Below are 16,283 nucleotides of genomic sequence, written 5' to 3'. Positions count from 1 at the left end.
TTATATTTTAAAAGATAATATATAAGATTATAAAAGTATAATAAATTAAAAAAAAAAGAAAATTTAAAATATATTAGGACTCAGATCGTGAATTAAAAAATAGATGGATTGATTTGATGAAATAAGTAAAATAGGAAAACAAATTTTGCAATTAAACCTTTTGTTATTAATTAAAAACTCATTTAATTGTTCGGTCAAATTTTTTTTTTAATAATTTCTCAATAGTTTCTAGTGTTTTCTAAAATGTTACTTGAAGTAATTTTTTAATGTTATTTTTTAACTTGTTATATTTTCTTCCTTTTTTATCCTTAACATATTTATCTTATTTTTTACTTATTATTTTTAAATAAATTATAATTTTATTATTTTTTAGTCATTTTACACTTTTCAGTTATTTCAACAACGAATTTTACCGAACACTTATAATTTAATAAGTTAATTTTTCAACTTTAAGCTTTTAATTACGAATTAACTTTTCAATTTTTAGCTAATATTTTTTTATCATAGCCATAGTCTTTGATAAAGTAATTTTTCCTATGTTTCTATTTATAAGTCTCATCACCTAATTTATTAGGATTAAAGAAAGTGACTATAAAAAATACAAGGTTGGTTCAATAATCGAAGAAGAATGAAAAAAAAGGAAAAAAAATTATGGTCTCAAGTTCTCTCAACTAATATTTATAATAAAACTAACAAATTAATATTTGTGGATAAAAAAATATTATCCCCTTCATCTTTATTGTATACTAATCTTCTAAATAAATGAGGAGTGATGGAGTGCTAGAAGGACAGATGAGGTGCGATGACGTAAGAGAAAGGAAGTGGGGTCCCATATAATATTAATAAAGAGCATATTAGTCTATTCGGTATTTTTATTGTTTCCTATGGAGTGAATGAAGGAAAAAAATGATGTGCAGAAAGTAATAGCCTCACTTTCACTAGTCAATTCAGTCTTGACTAACAAAATGACCCAACATTTCTTTTTTAGTAGCACCTCAGTGGCATTTGTGTTGTATTTGGTGGAAGAAAGTAATGGAATAAAGAGAAATTTTAAATTTGTATTAAAATAAAAATAGAAAGAAAGGAAATTTAGATTTTGTATTTTTAAAAGATAACTTATTTTTTTTCATTTTCTCTCCAATTAAGTTAAAAATACATTATTATTTGTATTTGGCTCAAGAGAAGACACCACCACACTAAGAACATCTGCATGCCTCTAGGAGGTTAATTTGGCTCTTAAAAGATGAAAGTAGTGAGATTGGTTTAAGGAAAGAAGCATATTCTCCATAACTTCCCTATACAGAGCCAACTTACTTGATAATGTGACATGACACATTAAATATCATGATAAATGAACATTTAAAGTAAAACATCATTTCAATGCTTGTAAAATAGGAAGTTAATTTGGTTCTTAAAAGATGAAAGTAAGGAGATTGATTCAAGGGGAGAAACACATACTCCATAACTTTCATCTACAAGGCCAACCTCCTTGAATCATAATCATGGCATTACACTTTATTCAACATTCATAAAATTTCTCTTAATTCTTTCAAATCCAACCATACATATCATTAAATCATTATTTAATAATCATAATTGAAATTTATCATCAATAAAAATAACGTCTTTCTTACATATAAAACAAAGAAACAAAATATAAACAATATCTATCGTTAAAAGGGATATTTATTTTACAAAATCATACTATATTGTCTGGGATCACATTCCCATAAATGTTGTAATTAGAAATATTATTCCTTTTTGTTATTCTTTAAAATATTTTTAAATTTTTAAAATAATAAATAAAAATAAAAGTGATAGTATAGTTAGAAAACAATTCCTCACATCACCATCATAATATAACTTTCTCACGCTATTAGCATCAGAATAAAAATTATGTAAACTGTATAAAAAAATTATGCAAACATAATAAAAGATACTCAAAAATATTTTATGATAATTTCCAACCGTAAATCTTACCAAACATAAGAATAAATATTCTCATGTTCGCATTTCTGCTAATAAGTGGTAAAGGAAGATGATTTTGGGAAACAAATACTACATAAACATTTTTTTTAGGAAGTTAAAGAAATATTTTTTAAACCAGAAAATTTCAAAAAATAATAGATTTTTCTTGGAAAAAGGCACCTAGCATTATATCATGAAATTTAAGATCATTAATTGACAAAAATGATAGGCAGTTAAATATGCACTTGCTTCAGAAAACGCAAGCGAGCATTCTTCCAAATACTCGAATCGTCTGTCTCTAGTACCTCAATCAAGGTGAGCATTCTTCTCAACCCCGATTCTTCATTGATCTCATCACAAAACCCATTTATTGAATCTGAATAGAAAGAACCCCACGATTATTATTTCATACAATTGAACTTCTTCAGCGTTGTTCGTGAACTCCCTCAAGTTAAAGACACTACCTTTCTGGCTTTGTTCTCTTGCAATCCCTTGAGAAAAGTTTATGTTCTGTGTTTGGGAACCCATGCACAATTTTTCATTTGGTGGGTCTCGTTAATTTCTGAGATTTCCAGAGAATTGAAAGAAAAAAAAACCCTTGAATTTGGGAGCGTTGGATTGAATAGACTGTGCTGTGTTGTTTGATTGTAGCATTTAGAAGGGGGTTTTGAGAAATGGGGAAGCCTTTGTTTTATGAGATCTTGGAAAAACCTGCCACAAGTTGCATCATAGGCATATGTAGCATGATTTGGTTCTACATACAGAAGAAAAATATTGGGTATTCACATGTGGGTCTCAGTTATGAGACTGCTCTAGAAGGGCATCATTGGAGGATAATTACTTCTGCTTTTTCTCATATTAGTGTTATTCATCTTGTTTTTAATATGAGTGCACTTTGGAGTCTTGGGGTGGTAGAGCAGCTTGGTCACTTGGGTCTTGGTGTTGAGTACTACTTGCAATACACACTTGTGTTGGTTGTTCTATCAGGAGTGCTGGTTCTCGCAATGTATCATTTGTTGATTGAAAGGTTCAAGCTTGAGTATTTTCGCCGAGTGACGGCTGTTGGGTATTCCTGTGTTGTTTTTGGGTGGATGACAATTCTTTCTGTGAAGCAACCATCTTCCAAGTTGGATCTCTTTGGGTTTCTTTCTCTTCCTATCAGTTTTGCACCGTTTGAATCACTTATCTTCACTTCGATCATTGTTCCTCAGGCGAGTTTTCTTGGCCATTTATCGGGGATTGTTGTTGGATATGCTATAGCATGGGGTTTGATTCATGGGATGAGCAATTACTGGGCACTTTCCTTGTTGGGATGGATTGCACTTGTCTTTGTTTTGAGTTTGAAGAGATCTGGCGCGGTTGACCTAAACTTTCTTGAGATTGAATCTGTTACGGATCCTTCCTTACCCTCTGTGCGGTTTTTGGCATCAAACAGTGGCAGAACACTGCAGATGAGTGCATTGCCAAATGGAAATGTTGAAATTGTCTAATGTTAAAGTTAAATTGATATATCTTGTGATATCAGATGTTGCCTTGACACACTCAATATTGATAGCAATGTGATTCTAATTCTTCCAATATAGAATTTGTTTAAAGCTTTAGCAATATCCCTTTTCAGAGTTTGCATCTCTAGTTATGTGATAATGAATGTTCTCTGATGTTGTATATCTCCATTTGTTGAAGTGATACACTGCTCGTTGAAAATTTGCTGCTACTTTTTGCCTTTTTGTTTAATTTGTGTGCTAGAATCTGAATCTATTGTGCTCATGAACAATACAATCATATTAAGATATATCATTACCCTTAAACTAGATAAATAGAAATTAGTGTCAAAATTTATGGAATTGAAGTTGATTCTACACAGCCTGGTTTGGTTATTGACTTATTTATATCACTGAACGATCTGCTTTGGTTGTAGGAGAGCAGTTTATATGTTGGAGAATTTAATATTCATCTTTATATAGTCAGTTAACCGGCTAGTGCATTTTCGTTTACATGCGTAGGTTATTGTTGATGTTGTTATATCAAGTGATTATCATTGAATAAATTATCAAATTGGTAGTCCTCTAAAGATTTGGATATTACTATGGTTCTTCGTAGTGTAAAACAAGCCTCAATTTAGGAATCAAACTGGTATCCAAAGATATATTGATAAACTAAATTGGTGTTAATTTTAATATTAAGGTACCAAATTGATGTTTTAGCAGGACCAACTTGAGGTCTCTTGAATCTTTGAAGGACTAATTTGAGTATTTACTCTAAACCACTGTACATTCACACTGAGCTTCTATGATTGTCCTATCTAACTTTACAGTCTTGCATAAAGGGCAGTGTTTTTTTGTTTTTAATGAAAATTTACTTTCAAAATTAACTAACTTCATTATTCGGGTGTGTGTACGTATGTGACTTTTTAGTTGAATGGTTAAAGTCGTCTTGGCTGTTTGATTGAGTTTTGGAAAGCCCCAATATATTATGATGCTTGGCATTCTGCGATTTGCCTTTCAAGAAAAGTATCAAGCTAGCATGGAGATTAAGGACTTTGCTTTTTTCGAAATTAGATAGAATTGATTTGAACATGATTAATTTTGAACTATTGAACGTAATTGTGATGTGTTCAAATCAATATTGAATCATAGATTTACATTCAATAGTGTATTTTCATTATAAAGTGTGAGAATTAATTTTACAATTCAACAAATAGGTGCTAAAATAGCAGTTAATTGATCTGGCATCAAAACTCACATTTCTCTGGATTTTGAAATTACTTTGCTGCTCAAATCAATTGGGGGATATTGTCTAAGTCAATAAAGTTTCAGATGGTAGATTATTTATTTAGGCATATATACATGAAAGATGCGATTTAGGTTTTGCTTGGAGTAAAAGATGCTCAAACTGAAAGTGAGGAATATATGAGCAGAGAATATCACGTCCAATAATAAGTAATTGAAAGATAAGCCGATCCAGTGATAACAAAATAAGATTGCTAATTGCACATTTTTCTGTTACTCTGTGCTTCCTCATGGCATCTCCCTGCCTTTCAACTGGATAAAAATTGCATCAACTGGAACCTACTGAATTGCAGAGTTGCAGAGTTCCGCTTTTCACCTTGATTTTAGGTGTCAAATATAACTGAATTGTTAAGAGTAAAAATATTTGAACTAATAGAATGAATTACTAAAGAAAATACATTTAGCTAAAATACTTTAGGACATCTAAATTTCAATAAACAAGGAATAATCAGATAACAACATATATTGTCATTTCACTTTGCAAATAAATTCTAATTTGTCAACTATACATACGTAAAATCTACAAAAATAAATTACTAGTAACAAAGATGTAAGTAATAAGTTAATAACCAGGTATAAAAAAATAAGGCTATTCTAATTTTTAGTTGTCACGGGCATTAAGTCTTGCGAAGAATGCCTTGACCTCTAAGGCTAAAATAAATTGTTAAAACAATAACCACCTGAAATGGACTTTCCTTTCCCTTCAATTCCTCCTGTATATCTGTAGACAAAACCATAATACAAAACAATTATTGACATAGAGAAAATATAGTCAAGGTGAACCTATTGACCCGTTCTTTTGAACCAATTTATCACAACTTATTATGCTCAAGCTCTTTTGACGTGATTCACTTTAGAGTGGAAGTCATAGATGTAAATTTAGAAAGAAAACAAAGACAAAATGCTATAATCAAGATTAGTAACACAGACACAATGCTGACTGTTTTTGTGCAACAAGCTTAACAAGAAACATCATAATATTTAATAAAGGCAAATGCTAACCAGTGCCTAAGTGTATCGGTTAAGGAACTAAAAAGAGAATTTTTTTTATTAGAATGCATAAAATTGTGCTACTCGTGACTTTTTTACTTTCTCCTATGGTTTTCACAATAAATACTTTCTCCTTTTACAAGAAAATTAATAAGAGAATCAGAAACAGGATTGGTTTCCATTTCTTTCAGGTATGGTTGAACCAAAAAAGAGGAAAGTAATGGGCTAATGGTTGGAGGCACATCTAAAAACTAGTTGCATTTACTGCTTAAAATATAGTCAGGCAAAATAAAACTGTGTTCTCGTGGATATTGATCAGAATGACCACTTCCCCGTCCACCGCTCTTCATTAAGAGAAACAATAACAAAAAAAAAAAAAAGCGGGTTTGCAGGCAATTGAGAAGCACAAGTCCTAAATCTAAAGAGAATACTTTGAAGGTTAGTTTAATTTCCAAAGCATCTATAATCATACTAAAAGTTGATCACAAAAATTCCAAAAACTCACCATTTCTTGAAGTCACTCGGACGTTTTTGTGATCTACAGTTTTAGTATTTTGTGAGCCAGAAGTAGAGTCATCCTCTTTAGAACCAGGAAGAAGAATCTGCCCTATTGACTTCCACAATCTTTTAGATAAAGATTTTTGTAAACCACCAGTGCTCAAAACGGATGATGGATCAATTTGTCTAGCTGAAGCAGGATTGAGGTTAGAAAATCTGAATGCACCTAAGAGATTTTCTGGAAAATCTGATTCAGTTTGGCTCTCAATAAGGAAAGCCAGATCAACAGTCAAAGTTGTCACATAACCAAATGCCAAATGAACTATAGCAGCTGCTACCATGGAAGATCCAATATCAATATCTACTTCTTCTACGAAATTCTCTGCCACACAGTATTTACAGGAAAGGGCGCGTCCAATTATGCATATCGCCTGCTATCCAACCGCTTTTCTCAAAATCCAAGGACCATTGACAATGTTGGCAATCATCTTAAGCCTTGAGTTTCTGAAAGCATCATCACCTTTCAAGAAATTATCCATTAGAGACCCCTCAGTAATAGGCTCTTTGTTTGTAAAATATGCCACCGCACTGTAGTTATCCTTGGTTGGGAGTTGAATATTGAAGGCCCAGACAAAAGGTTTGTCACCAGCTGGAAACTCATTATCAATGACCTTCCTAACTTGGCTATTCGAATGCTTCAATATCTCACCCATTTTTACTGAACTTTTAATCCAATCAAATCCAAGAGGATTGAGCAGATAATCACCAGCAGGAATCTTAGCTTTTGTTGTTAAATACTCAGGACCTCTAACCTTGAATGCAGCTCCAGGAGGTGATGCCCAACCATTTGAACAGTTATCTGGATCAAGGAGTGGAAATGTGGAATGGATCCTTCAGATCTTATTCTATCTATCCATTCTGATTTCTTTGGATTCTCAGGGCCCTCCATAATGTTTTACTGTTTCCAAGTAAAACACAATATAAACTTACAGGGACGAAAAAGAATTGGCAACAACATAAATAAAAGGTAATATGGTGCATGTATATGCCAGCAGTCATCTAAAACTGCACAAGATTTTACCAAATACATGCATAGAGAAAATAAATATTCATTCCAAAATTGGCTTATGACCTATAAACATAGAAGTAGGTCACCTAGAAAGCTTAGCACCAACGGACAGACATAATGGAACTCCCTGAATGCTTTCAATTACCTAACTGGACATCGTTCACAATCACTTTTTTACTTCAAACTTGTATGTGGAATAAATTGAACTTTAATAACCCCTTAGGGCCTTAACATTTTTAGTGAACCAAAGTATCTTTTGACTGAGAGTTAGAATCCCATATCTATTTAAGGAGCTAACTCATCCCAACAGATATTTTTTTTATATACATGGGTTTGGGGATCAAACCCCTGACTATATATGTTTAAGGGACAAAGTTATGTATTAATCATGTCACTCCATATTTAACTTTTCTTGGTGCAATTTAATTACTTGCCATCTTCAATGCAAACAGAGTCTATTTTCTATATATAAAACGAGGAAGGTGTTGATTATCACACTGTTTCCATATTTCCATTGTCATCATCCCCTTGATAACAATGATTGAATTAGGCTATTTTTATGATCATGACATATATCTTATACTTGACTAGAATTTGTGAATAAAACAATTCTAGAAATCATGTAGACCCCTATGGAAGAAAGTAGAGTAAACATGAACTCAAGTTATAAGTGCAATCTCTAAAGAACCCACGTTTATAACTTCATATGCTTCAGCAGCACCCCTGGGTATGATTTATTTAACAAAATATGGCAATTCAGCAATAGATTATGTCATTAGCTTATATAATATGCACACCAATACGTAATTGGCTGGTTTATCAACAAAGTGAAACCAATGATGAGACTTTTTCGATCATGCAGGGAATGAATACGTATAATATGAATCATGTACGTGTACGCATATTCCAAATTCAGATACATAGCCATGCAAACTTGTTCGCGTAAAATGCAGAGGATTTGTGAGCAATCCAATGAGGAGCTTCTGCAGAAACTAATTATATCACAATTGAGATCTGGAATTAGGGTTTTGTGATGTGAATTTACGATATGCTTGCTTCAGAAATCAAGATCAGGAAGTACCTCAGAAGGAAAAGCTTTCTCTTTTTCTTTTTTTTTTTTCAATTAAGTTTTGCAAACTTTTTTATTATTATTTAACTATTTTTTTCTTTCTATTTTTTTATATTTGGGAAAATTAAGTTGCTGGCTTCGAAGGATAATCGATAAGCACCCAAGGGGCATAGACTAGACTTTTTTTTATTATTAAGAAAATAAAACCTTTAACATTTTTTGTACGAGCCCGCAACTTAACTTGAAAGTTGAAATAACTTTCTATTCATGTGTTTAATGTTAAAAAATTTTATTATTATTATTATTATATGCACGTGTAAGCCAACAAAAATATGAGACTTAAACTCGACTATGCTCGAAAGCATTGTTTGTGTCCTAAGAGTTCTTTCCAACACAAGTCACAGAATGCGTTTGCAAATAAGAAACTACTGCCAGGCAGCTTTGGTTTGGCTCAGTAAATTATACTCCAAAGCCATTCTCAATTTTCACGATAAATGTAGTTTATATATGATTTAGGCTATTTATAGGAAAAGAAGATGGTGGAAAATAGACTTAGGTGGTTTGGACATGTAGAGAGAAGACCGGTAGACTCTGTAGTGAGGAGAGTAGACGAGATGGAGAGAAGACAAACACTTCAAGGCAGAGGAAGATCCAAAAAGACTATAAGAGAGGTTATCAAAAAGGACTTCGAACTCAATGGTTTGGATAGAAGTATGGTACTTGATAGAACATTATGGCGGAAGTTGATCCATGTAGCCGACCCCACCTAGTGGGATAAGGCGTGGTTGTTGTTGTATAGGAAAAGAAAGAAAGTAACAAACTAAAATGAATTAATTTTCTCTCATAAATTAAAATTAATTTATACATCTCATTTGTTTAACAAGTTAAAGGCTCAGGCTATGGTTGTCTACTATTAAACCACATGGTGATACGGTTAATTTGTTAGGAATATTATATTAGAGACTAAAGTATGATAAATTCGTTCTTAATTAAAAAAATAAATAATAATCTGCTGGTTTTTTGGAAGAGGGGTATGTGATATTAGGACAACTTCGTTAGTAGTTAGTGGAAACTTATGAATTTCTAACTTACGAAGGCTTGGTTATTGTAATTGGGTTTTCAGTGATATTTTTTTCTCTCTCAAAGAAATGAATACCTTAACCATTAAGTGATTGAGTGAGGGAGCAAAATGAGTGTGCTACATGTAATTTATAAGACGCATGTTTGTGCATGTTGTGAAGTACTATGAGAAAATAACAAGCATTAAAATTAACCTTGTCCCCCAGGAACCGATTCCAATAGAGGAAGTGTTTCAGCAGCTAAAATGGTCAAGAGCAGTTCTAACATCAGATGAAGGGGCCAACCGGTTCCAAGTCTTTCCAAACAAATTGGAAGAGAAAAAAGTATGTTCTCATCACAAACTCACAATAATGCAGTTTATGCTTTTTTCCTCTCTTTTTGCGATTGGTGAAGCTCTTTTGTTATTACAGACGTTGGGGACATGTCTTATATTGTAAAACACATAAGAGAGAGGGAAAGAGGGGAAGGAAGACGGAAAAAGAAGAAAAAAAATGGTGCGGAGGTTGCGTCATATCACCATGAGGTTGAGATGTATTCAAGGACTAAAAAAATTTGTGTACCATACAAAGATTATTATACTAACCTATCCTAACATGAATCCAAAGTTAAATATATAAGTGCATAAAAAAAATAGGTTAAATTACTCATTTCATAATTTTTATTTTTTTAGTTTCTATAATTTAAAAATGATTTTTTAATTCATATAATTTAATTTTAGTATCTGTAGTTTGAAAGTGATTTTTTAGTTTTTATTATTTGTATTTTAATTTTCTTTTAATCCTTATAATTTGAAAATAATTTTTTTAGTTCATATATTTTATATTTTAATTCTATTTTAGTCCTTACCATCAAAATATGAGTAATATTATTAATTATAATTAACTAAAAAATATTATTAAATAATTCATAACTAATTTATCGCAAGATAATTTGTAATAAAAAATAGTTAATAATTTATAATTAATTTGTAGCTAATTATTTTTATATATTTTTTTGTAATAAAGACTAAAATATAATTAAAATACAAATTATAGGAACTAAAAATATCACTTTCAACCTAAAGACTAAAAAATAATTAAAATACAAACTATAAAGACTAAAAAGAACACTTTTAAACTATAGAAACTAAAAAAGAATTAAAATGTAAACTATAGAGACTAAAAAATCACTTTCAAACTATACGGACTAAAAATATAAAAATCATAAAACTATAAGGACAAAATAAGTAATTTAACTTAAAAAAATATTATTATGACAACTTGCATAAGTGAGTGTAACAACAATATTGATTATTAAATGACTTCGTAGACTCCCATGCCTTTACTACTCATCAGCTCAGTGTTATTCTCTTTCAACATTGAGTGGTTTTAAACTTATAATATGCGTGCATTCATTCTGCTCTTACCGTGACTTAAATAAGTACGAGTAACATCATTACAAGTTCTAAATTTCATGAGAACTTCTACAAATTACCTTATACATAAGTTAATTTGAGTTTACGGAGAAGTTCATATCATTTTTTTTCTCATTTTCTTTACCTAAATGTCCTTTTGAATAAGCTAGCACAAACAGACACGTCAAAAAATGGTATAAAAATACAAGTTTTGTCACTTGCTTATATGGTTGAGAACAGTAATAATTAATACTGGGAAGAAAACCGGGGGAGATGGATCCAAAGTCAGGCTTCTGTAGTACGTAGAAGCTTGTGTGGATGGAATGTATTCAAACTCTCGTAACAAACAAGTAGAGAAGAGCATAGAAAAGGGTGGGAAAGGAAGAATTGCAAAAACGAAATGGGGTACAGGTGTAAATTTGAAACCCAATCCATGAACTCCTATATATGTAGGTAGATTTGAACTCATTACCAAAGTCTAATTTTCCCAAACAGCTTTATTTGCAAACCAAAATTAACAAACTAACAATTAACATTTGTCGATAAAAAAAAAAACGATACCGTTGTTATTTGATAAAAAAAATCTAGATTTTCTTCCATCCCATCCTGCAGACCTGCTCAAAAAAGTTTATATACATTGTATGTTCAGCATATGTATTTCCAATTTACTCCAGTTTGGGTTCTAAAAGGCTTTTTCAAACTTTGAATAAATTCTTACATATCCATCTATTCAAAAACAGGTATGTTGCTAATTGCAGAATCAGCTGATATTATAGCACAAAACAGAACTGATTACTTTAGATAAAATTTTCAGATCACATAGGAGGGGGGTTTCAATTTTGTGGTTAAATATTACATACTCAAGATAGCATTTTCAAGCACATCCACATGGTTCAAAAGTGAAAATCATTTTATTTGACTAGATTATACAAAAATCTACAGTTGCACACTAGCAGTAAGATTAGAAGAGGGAAAGTCTTTGGACATCTAAAATTATATTCACATGATATTTGAATACCAATAATATACATATGCCGTCTAAGGTGGTGATCCACATCAACCAAAAAGCAAAAATTCGAACTCAGGAAAACAACTAAGATGAATATTATTCTTTCCCTCAATCCCCTTTACTTTCCCTTCCATCCCTCTTCTCCCTTTTCACCTAGAAGCAAGTTTAAAGGAATAGCCAAGGCAGCAGAGTGACTTTACCTGGTTGTTGGGTCTTTCTTTTGCTTCTCCCTATTTATGTAAGAATGAAGAAGGCCGGTGAGTGGATAGAGCCATGGATTGCACCTTCCTTTTCAAATCATGCAAGCTATTTTGGAGGAAATGGGAAACACCCTCAAACTCAGCAGCAAGTTCTGCAATCTCATTAAAGTCCTTGCATAAATTGTCATACCTTTGCATTTGTGGCTTCAATTGTATCAAATCATAACTACTCCTAGTACATGAATGTCTCCGTTTTATATTTTTGGTCCATCTTTGCAAGATATACTTTGACGGCACTTGTTTCACCCTTTCTTGTGCAAATACAATGAGCGAATGTCTACACATAATACCTCTAAACTCAAACAATAAACATTTGCAGCTAAAATCATGATTGTCACGATGAAATACTACCTCAAAAATAGCTTCCTTTGGTTGTCCTTCAACTATTATGTCCTCCAACACATCATAAGTACAAATGCTACCTTCCACATCCCTAAGGGATACAGAACAATTAATTTTTGCTCTAAATTCAGCTTGCACCTCATTAAATTTTGCATGGGTATAAGCAGATTGGAATTGCTTTTCAATCATTGAATTTGACCCACAATGAATAGTAGTGCTGAATGATCGTAAATCAGCTTCAAATTCTTTTTCTACCTTGCCATAGAGAGCAATATCATACAGTTGGACAAACTGTTGCAAAGATGTTGTTGAGTTGATATATCCATCAAAGAAAGGATGTACGTTTTCACCTTGTTGAGTGGTAGACATTCCTGCCCAAAAATCCTTCTTTAAGAAAATTGGAACCCATCTACTTCGTTCGTTGTACAACTCACTCAACCATTCATTGTCTTGTAGGTTGAATCCTTTTATGAAATGACTCCATTGATCTTCAAATTCAGCTTCTGTGAAGGTATCATAAACTACACTTCTCATGGCACTCTTTATATTCTTATTGTATTCAGTGTTTGTTTTCAACTTCTCGGGGATTTTTTTCATTACATGCCATAAGCACCACCTATGTTGGGTTGTTGGAAAGACTAGCTGAATTGCTTTTTGGATTGCTTTGCTTTGCTCAGTCACTATACCTTTTGGAGGATTGCCTGACATGCAACGAAGCCAGGATTCAAACAGCCACACAAATGACTCTGTGTCTTCACTAGAGAGTAGAGCACATCCCAATAAAACATGTTGTCCATGATGATTAACGCCAACAAATGAAACAAATGGCATGTCATACTTTTTTGTTAGATATGTTGTGTCAAAAGTAACCACATCCCCAAATGAATCGTATGTTGCCCTACTTCTTGCATCAGCCCAAAATACATTTTTCACACGAAAAAAATCATCCAAGTCTATATCGTAGAAGAAATTACAATTTTGCTCCTGCATCCTTAAAAAATAGCTCCTTAGAGCCTTACCATCACCTTCCTTACCAATTGTATGTCTTTCCTTCAGAACATGATTTTTCACATCTCCTTCAACAAATGATAAATTTCTGTACCCTCCCACGTCACAAGCAAGAGATTGGATGGTCTTGTTCATCACTGCCTTTGCTTCATGATTGATTTCTATTGTTCTGTTCACATGCATGCTAGTGTTTTTGTTTACTCGGAGCATCATTGCCTTTGTAGGGCTAAGTTCATGGGAGTGGTCAAGTACTGCTTTCATTATGTACCACAGTCCATCTTTGAAGGAAACTGTAATTTTGGCTTCACAATTATTCTTGATTGTGGGCAATGTCTTCAAAGTGTTTGGCACACGAGTTCCCTCTCGTGAACATGTTAATATAAAATAGTGTAACTTTCCATCACGTCCTTTTTTTGAGTTTCTTACTTTGGAACCAAATCCCATTCTAGAAGCATACTGCCTATAAAATGATTTAACAGCTTCCTTGGAAGGAAATGACATCCCTGATGCTGGCTCGCAAGGTTCAAAACCCCCATTCATGTTATCATGCATAATTACGTCTAGTTCATCTACTTCTTCCATGGATTCAGCACCATTGTCTACACTGTTGCTTTCCCAACATTCATCATGGTTATTTCTGTCCTCCATGAAGGCCAGCTTTTAAACCCAAAAAACCTGCACAAGCCCTTTTCATCTTACTAGAAATTTGAAACGATATCAAATGCTATAGCAGCACAAATAAACTCTTTCTACCTAATTTACCATCTCAAAGCATAACATTTCATCAAAATATAAAGAACTTATCAGTGAAATAGGAAAACAACACACAAAAGACAATAATTCTAACATAAAACAATGTATACTCTTAGCCTCAGCTTCCATCAGTTTATTTTTCATGAATTTAACACACAAGATCCAATAGTTCATCTGTATAACATCAACAAATAAATACTAAAACTTTATCCGATATCAACATAGGCTCTTGCATGAACCACCATCAGTGAGTAAGAAAACAGTATTCACCATTCAGTATCTTTTGTTTTTTTTTCTTCACATTTAGGAATTTAAAGCACACTACACAGGTTGGCCAAAGAGGAATTCAGTCAATCAAACCCACAAAGACAATATTTAATAGCATTAGCCACACACTTTTTTCTCCAAGTTGAAGTGGGGAAATTTCCAATCTTTAAGAAATTGGAAACACCCAAGAGCAAAAGCAGCTAGTACAAGACATTTTATCAAACAAACAAGGAGCATTTGGGATTTTTTTTTGGGTGGTGGTGGGGGGTGGGGAGCTGCCATAATAATTAAATGAATTTCTATGATTAGAAAGAAATAATAAGCATGGAACTGGAATGACAAAACCTACGTTCGATGTGAAACAAAGGGAAGGCGGAGGAGGAGTCCCAATCACCAATGGAATGAACTTTCTGTGGAGTGGTGTTCTGTTGGTTTCTTCTGGAGCAACAACGTCAGAGGGAGTCGCAAGCAAAAAGGCTAACATAAAATCCAATAACAAAGAAAACAGAAACAGCAGATAGTTGCCTCGTAGTACATTCTACGACTTGGATTTGTGAATCAATGTAGCTGCAAATAATAAAGGTTAATTGGGTCTGTTTAGTTTAGCCTATAAATTAGATTGGGCTGTTTTCTTAAATTAAAGGAGACTCGATGTTCATTCTCCTCAGCTCACTGTTATTCTCTTCCTTTTAAGATTATTTTATAGAAATCAAGTAATATAATAAAAAAAATCTAATAAAATAGTTATAATTTTTTTATTTTATTCATTTTTTTCATTCTACAATAAATATACGTATATAAATTAATTAAAGATAAGAAAATAAATAAGAGTATAATTGATAGATTAATTAATATGATTTTGAACTTTACAAACAACACGTAAATAGGAACAAATATTGTCTAAAAATCCAACAATTAAAAAGGATTGGAGGGATTATATGAGGACCACCAATAGTTAGTTTAAGTGGTTGGAGCTTGAAATCCTTAAACATGTGGTTAGGAGTTTAAATCTTAACTCATATATATGGAAAAATTATTATTAGGAGGGGAGTGGGGACAACCCACTTATGATTGTAGACTCCCTTTACAAACTCCTTTGTAATCATATACTCGATCAGAAGAAAAAAACCTTATATTAAGAAAACTGATTTCCATAATATACTTTATTTAATTAATTTTCACGTTTATTATTTATTTTTTGTTTAAACAACTTTTTAACTTTATAAATTGAATAACTTAATAACTTAATTGACACATCAAATGTCTATTAAAACATCAAATACATCTTATAAATGTATAAAAGACATTGAAAACAATGTATTTAGATTTTTCAGCCCGAATAATAAATTCATTCAGAAATACAAATTCACCTTTAAATTGTAAAGCCAAATATCTATTTTTAAATGAAAGTGTTTTAGAAAACTATCTGCCTCCACATTTATTTATGTGACATTTCTTGCAGCAAACATTTAAACATTTTAATTATAATTTTATTCCTTTAAAATAATATTGTTTAAATTTAATTTAATTCAAATTTCCAATCTTAATATTATATATCAAAATAAATATATTTTTCCTTTTAAGATAATCTGAATTTTAAGATTATTAATTAATCTTATAGTGAATTGAACTTTTTAAATTTTAGCACATTATATGGATAAAGATAATATACCCTAATTTTAATACCTTCCTTTCCAATTTTTTTAAAAAATTATTTCTTAAGAAAAATACTTAATATAATAAAAATATCATTATTAATAGTGTAAATTTATTTGCAATAAAAAAAAT

The 16,283-nt window shown here is 31.8% G+C and overlaps 2 protein-coding genes and 1 pseudogene across 2 annotated transcripts; 1 reads left to right on the top strand and 2 right to left on the bottom strand.

Annotated features, from left to right (window-relative positions):
* The first annotated feature begins 2,181 nt into the window (after positions 1 to 2,181).
* LOC114373623 (RHOMBOID-like protein 13) lies at positions 2,182 to 3,700 on the top strand. Its single transcript, XM_028331124.1, has one exon. It carries the CDS (start codon positions 2,643 to 2,645, stop codon positions 3,456 to 3,458), a length of 816 nt encoding a protein of 271 aa, XP_028186925.1. The 5' UTR covers positions 2,182 to 2,642; the 3' UTR covers positions 3,459 to 3,700.
* Positions 3,701 to 5,229: 1,529 nt separating this feature from the next.
* Positions 5,230 to 7,194, bottom strand: LOC114377071 (annotated as a pseudogene).
* A 4,551-nt stretch (positions 7,195 to 11,745) lies between these two features.
* On the bottom strand, positions 11,746 to 15,104 carry LOC114374932 (protein FAR-RED IMPAIRED RESPONSE 1-like). Its single transcript, XM_028332657.1, has 2 exons — positions 14,845 to 15,104; positions 11,746 to 14,150 (listed from the first exon to the last, which is right to left on the bottom strand). The coding sequence occupies exon 2, from the start codon at positions 14,121 to 14,123 to the stop codon at positions 12,096 to 12,098; it is 2,028 nt and encodes a 675-aa protein (XP_028188458.1). The 5' UTR covers positions 14,124 to 14,150; positions 14,845 to 15,104; the 3' UTR covers positions 11,746 to 12,095.
* Between the last annotated feature and the right edge of the window lie 1,179 nt (positions 15,105 to 16,283).

The sequence above is a fragment of the Glycine soja genome, chromosome 11 (genome assembly GCF_004193775.1).
Source record: "Glycine soja cultivar W05 chromosome 11, ASM419377v2, whole genome shotgun sequence".
Lineage (NCBI taxonomy): Eukaryota > Viridiplantae > Streptophyta > Magnoliopsida > Fabales > Fabaceae > Glycine > Glycine soja.
This window is presented reverse-complemented; position numbering and strand designations above follow the sequence as displayed.

Excerpts from the sequence above, each read along its gene's own strand:
- LOC114373623 (XM_028331124.1), top strand. The coding sequence starts at position 2,643 with ATGGGGAAGCCTTTGTTTTATGAGATCTTGGAAAAACCTGCCACAAGT.
- LOC114374932 (XM_028332657.1), bottom strand. The coding sequence starts at position 14,123 with ATGGAGGACAGAAATAACCATGATGAATGTTGGGAAAGCAACAGTGTA.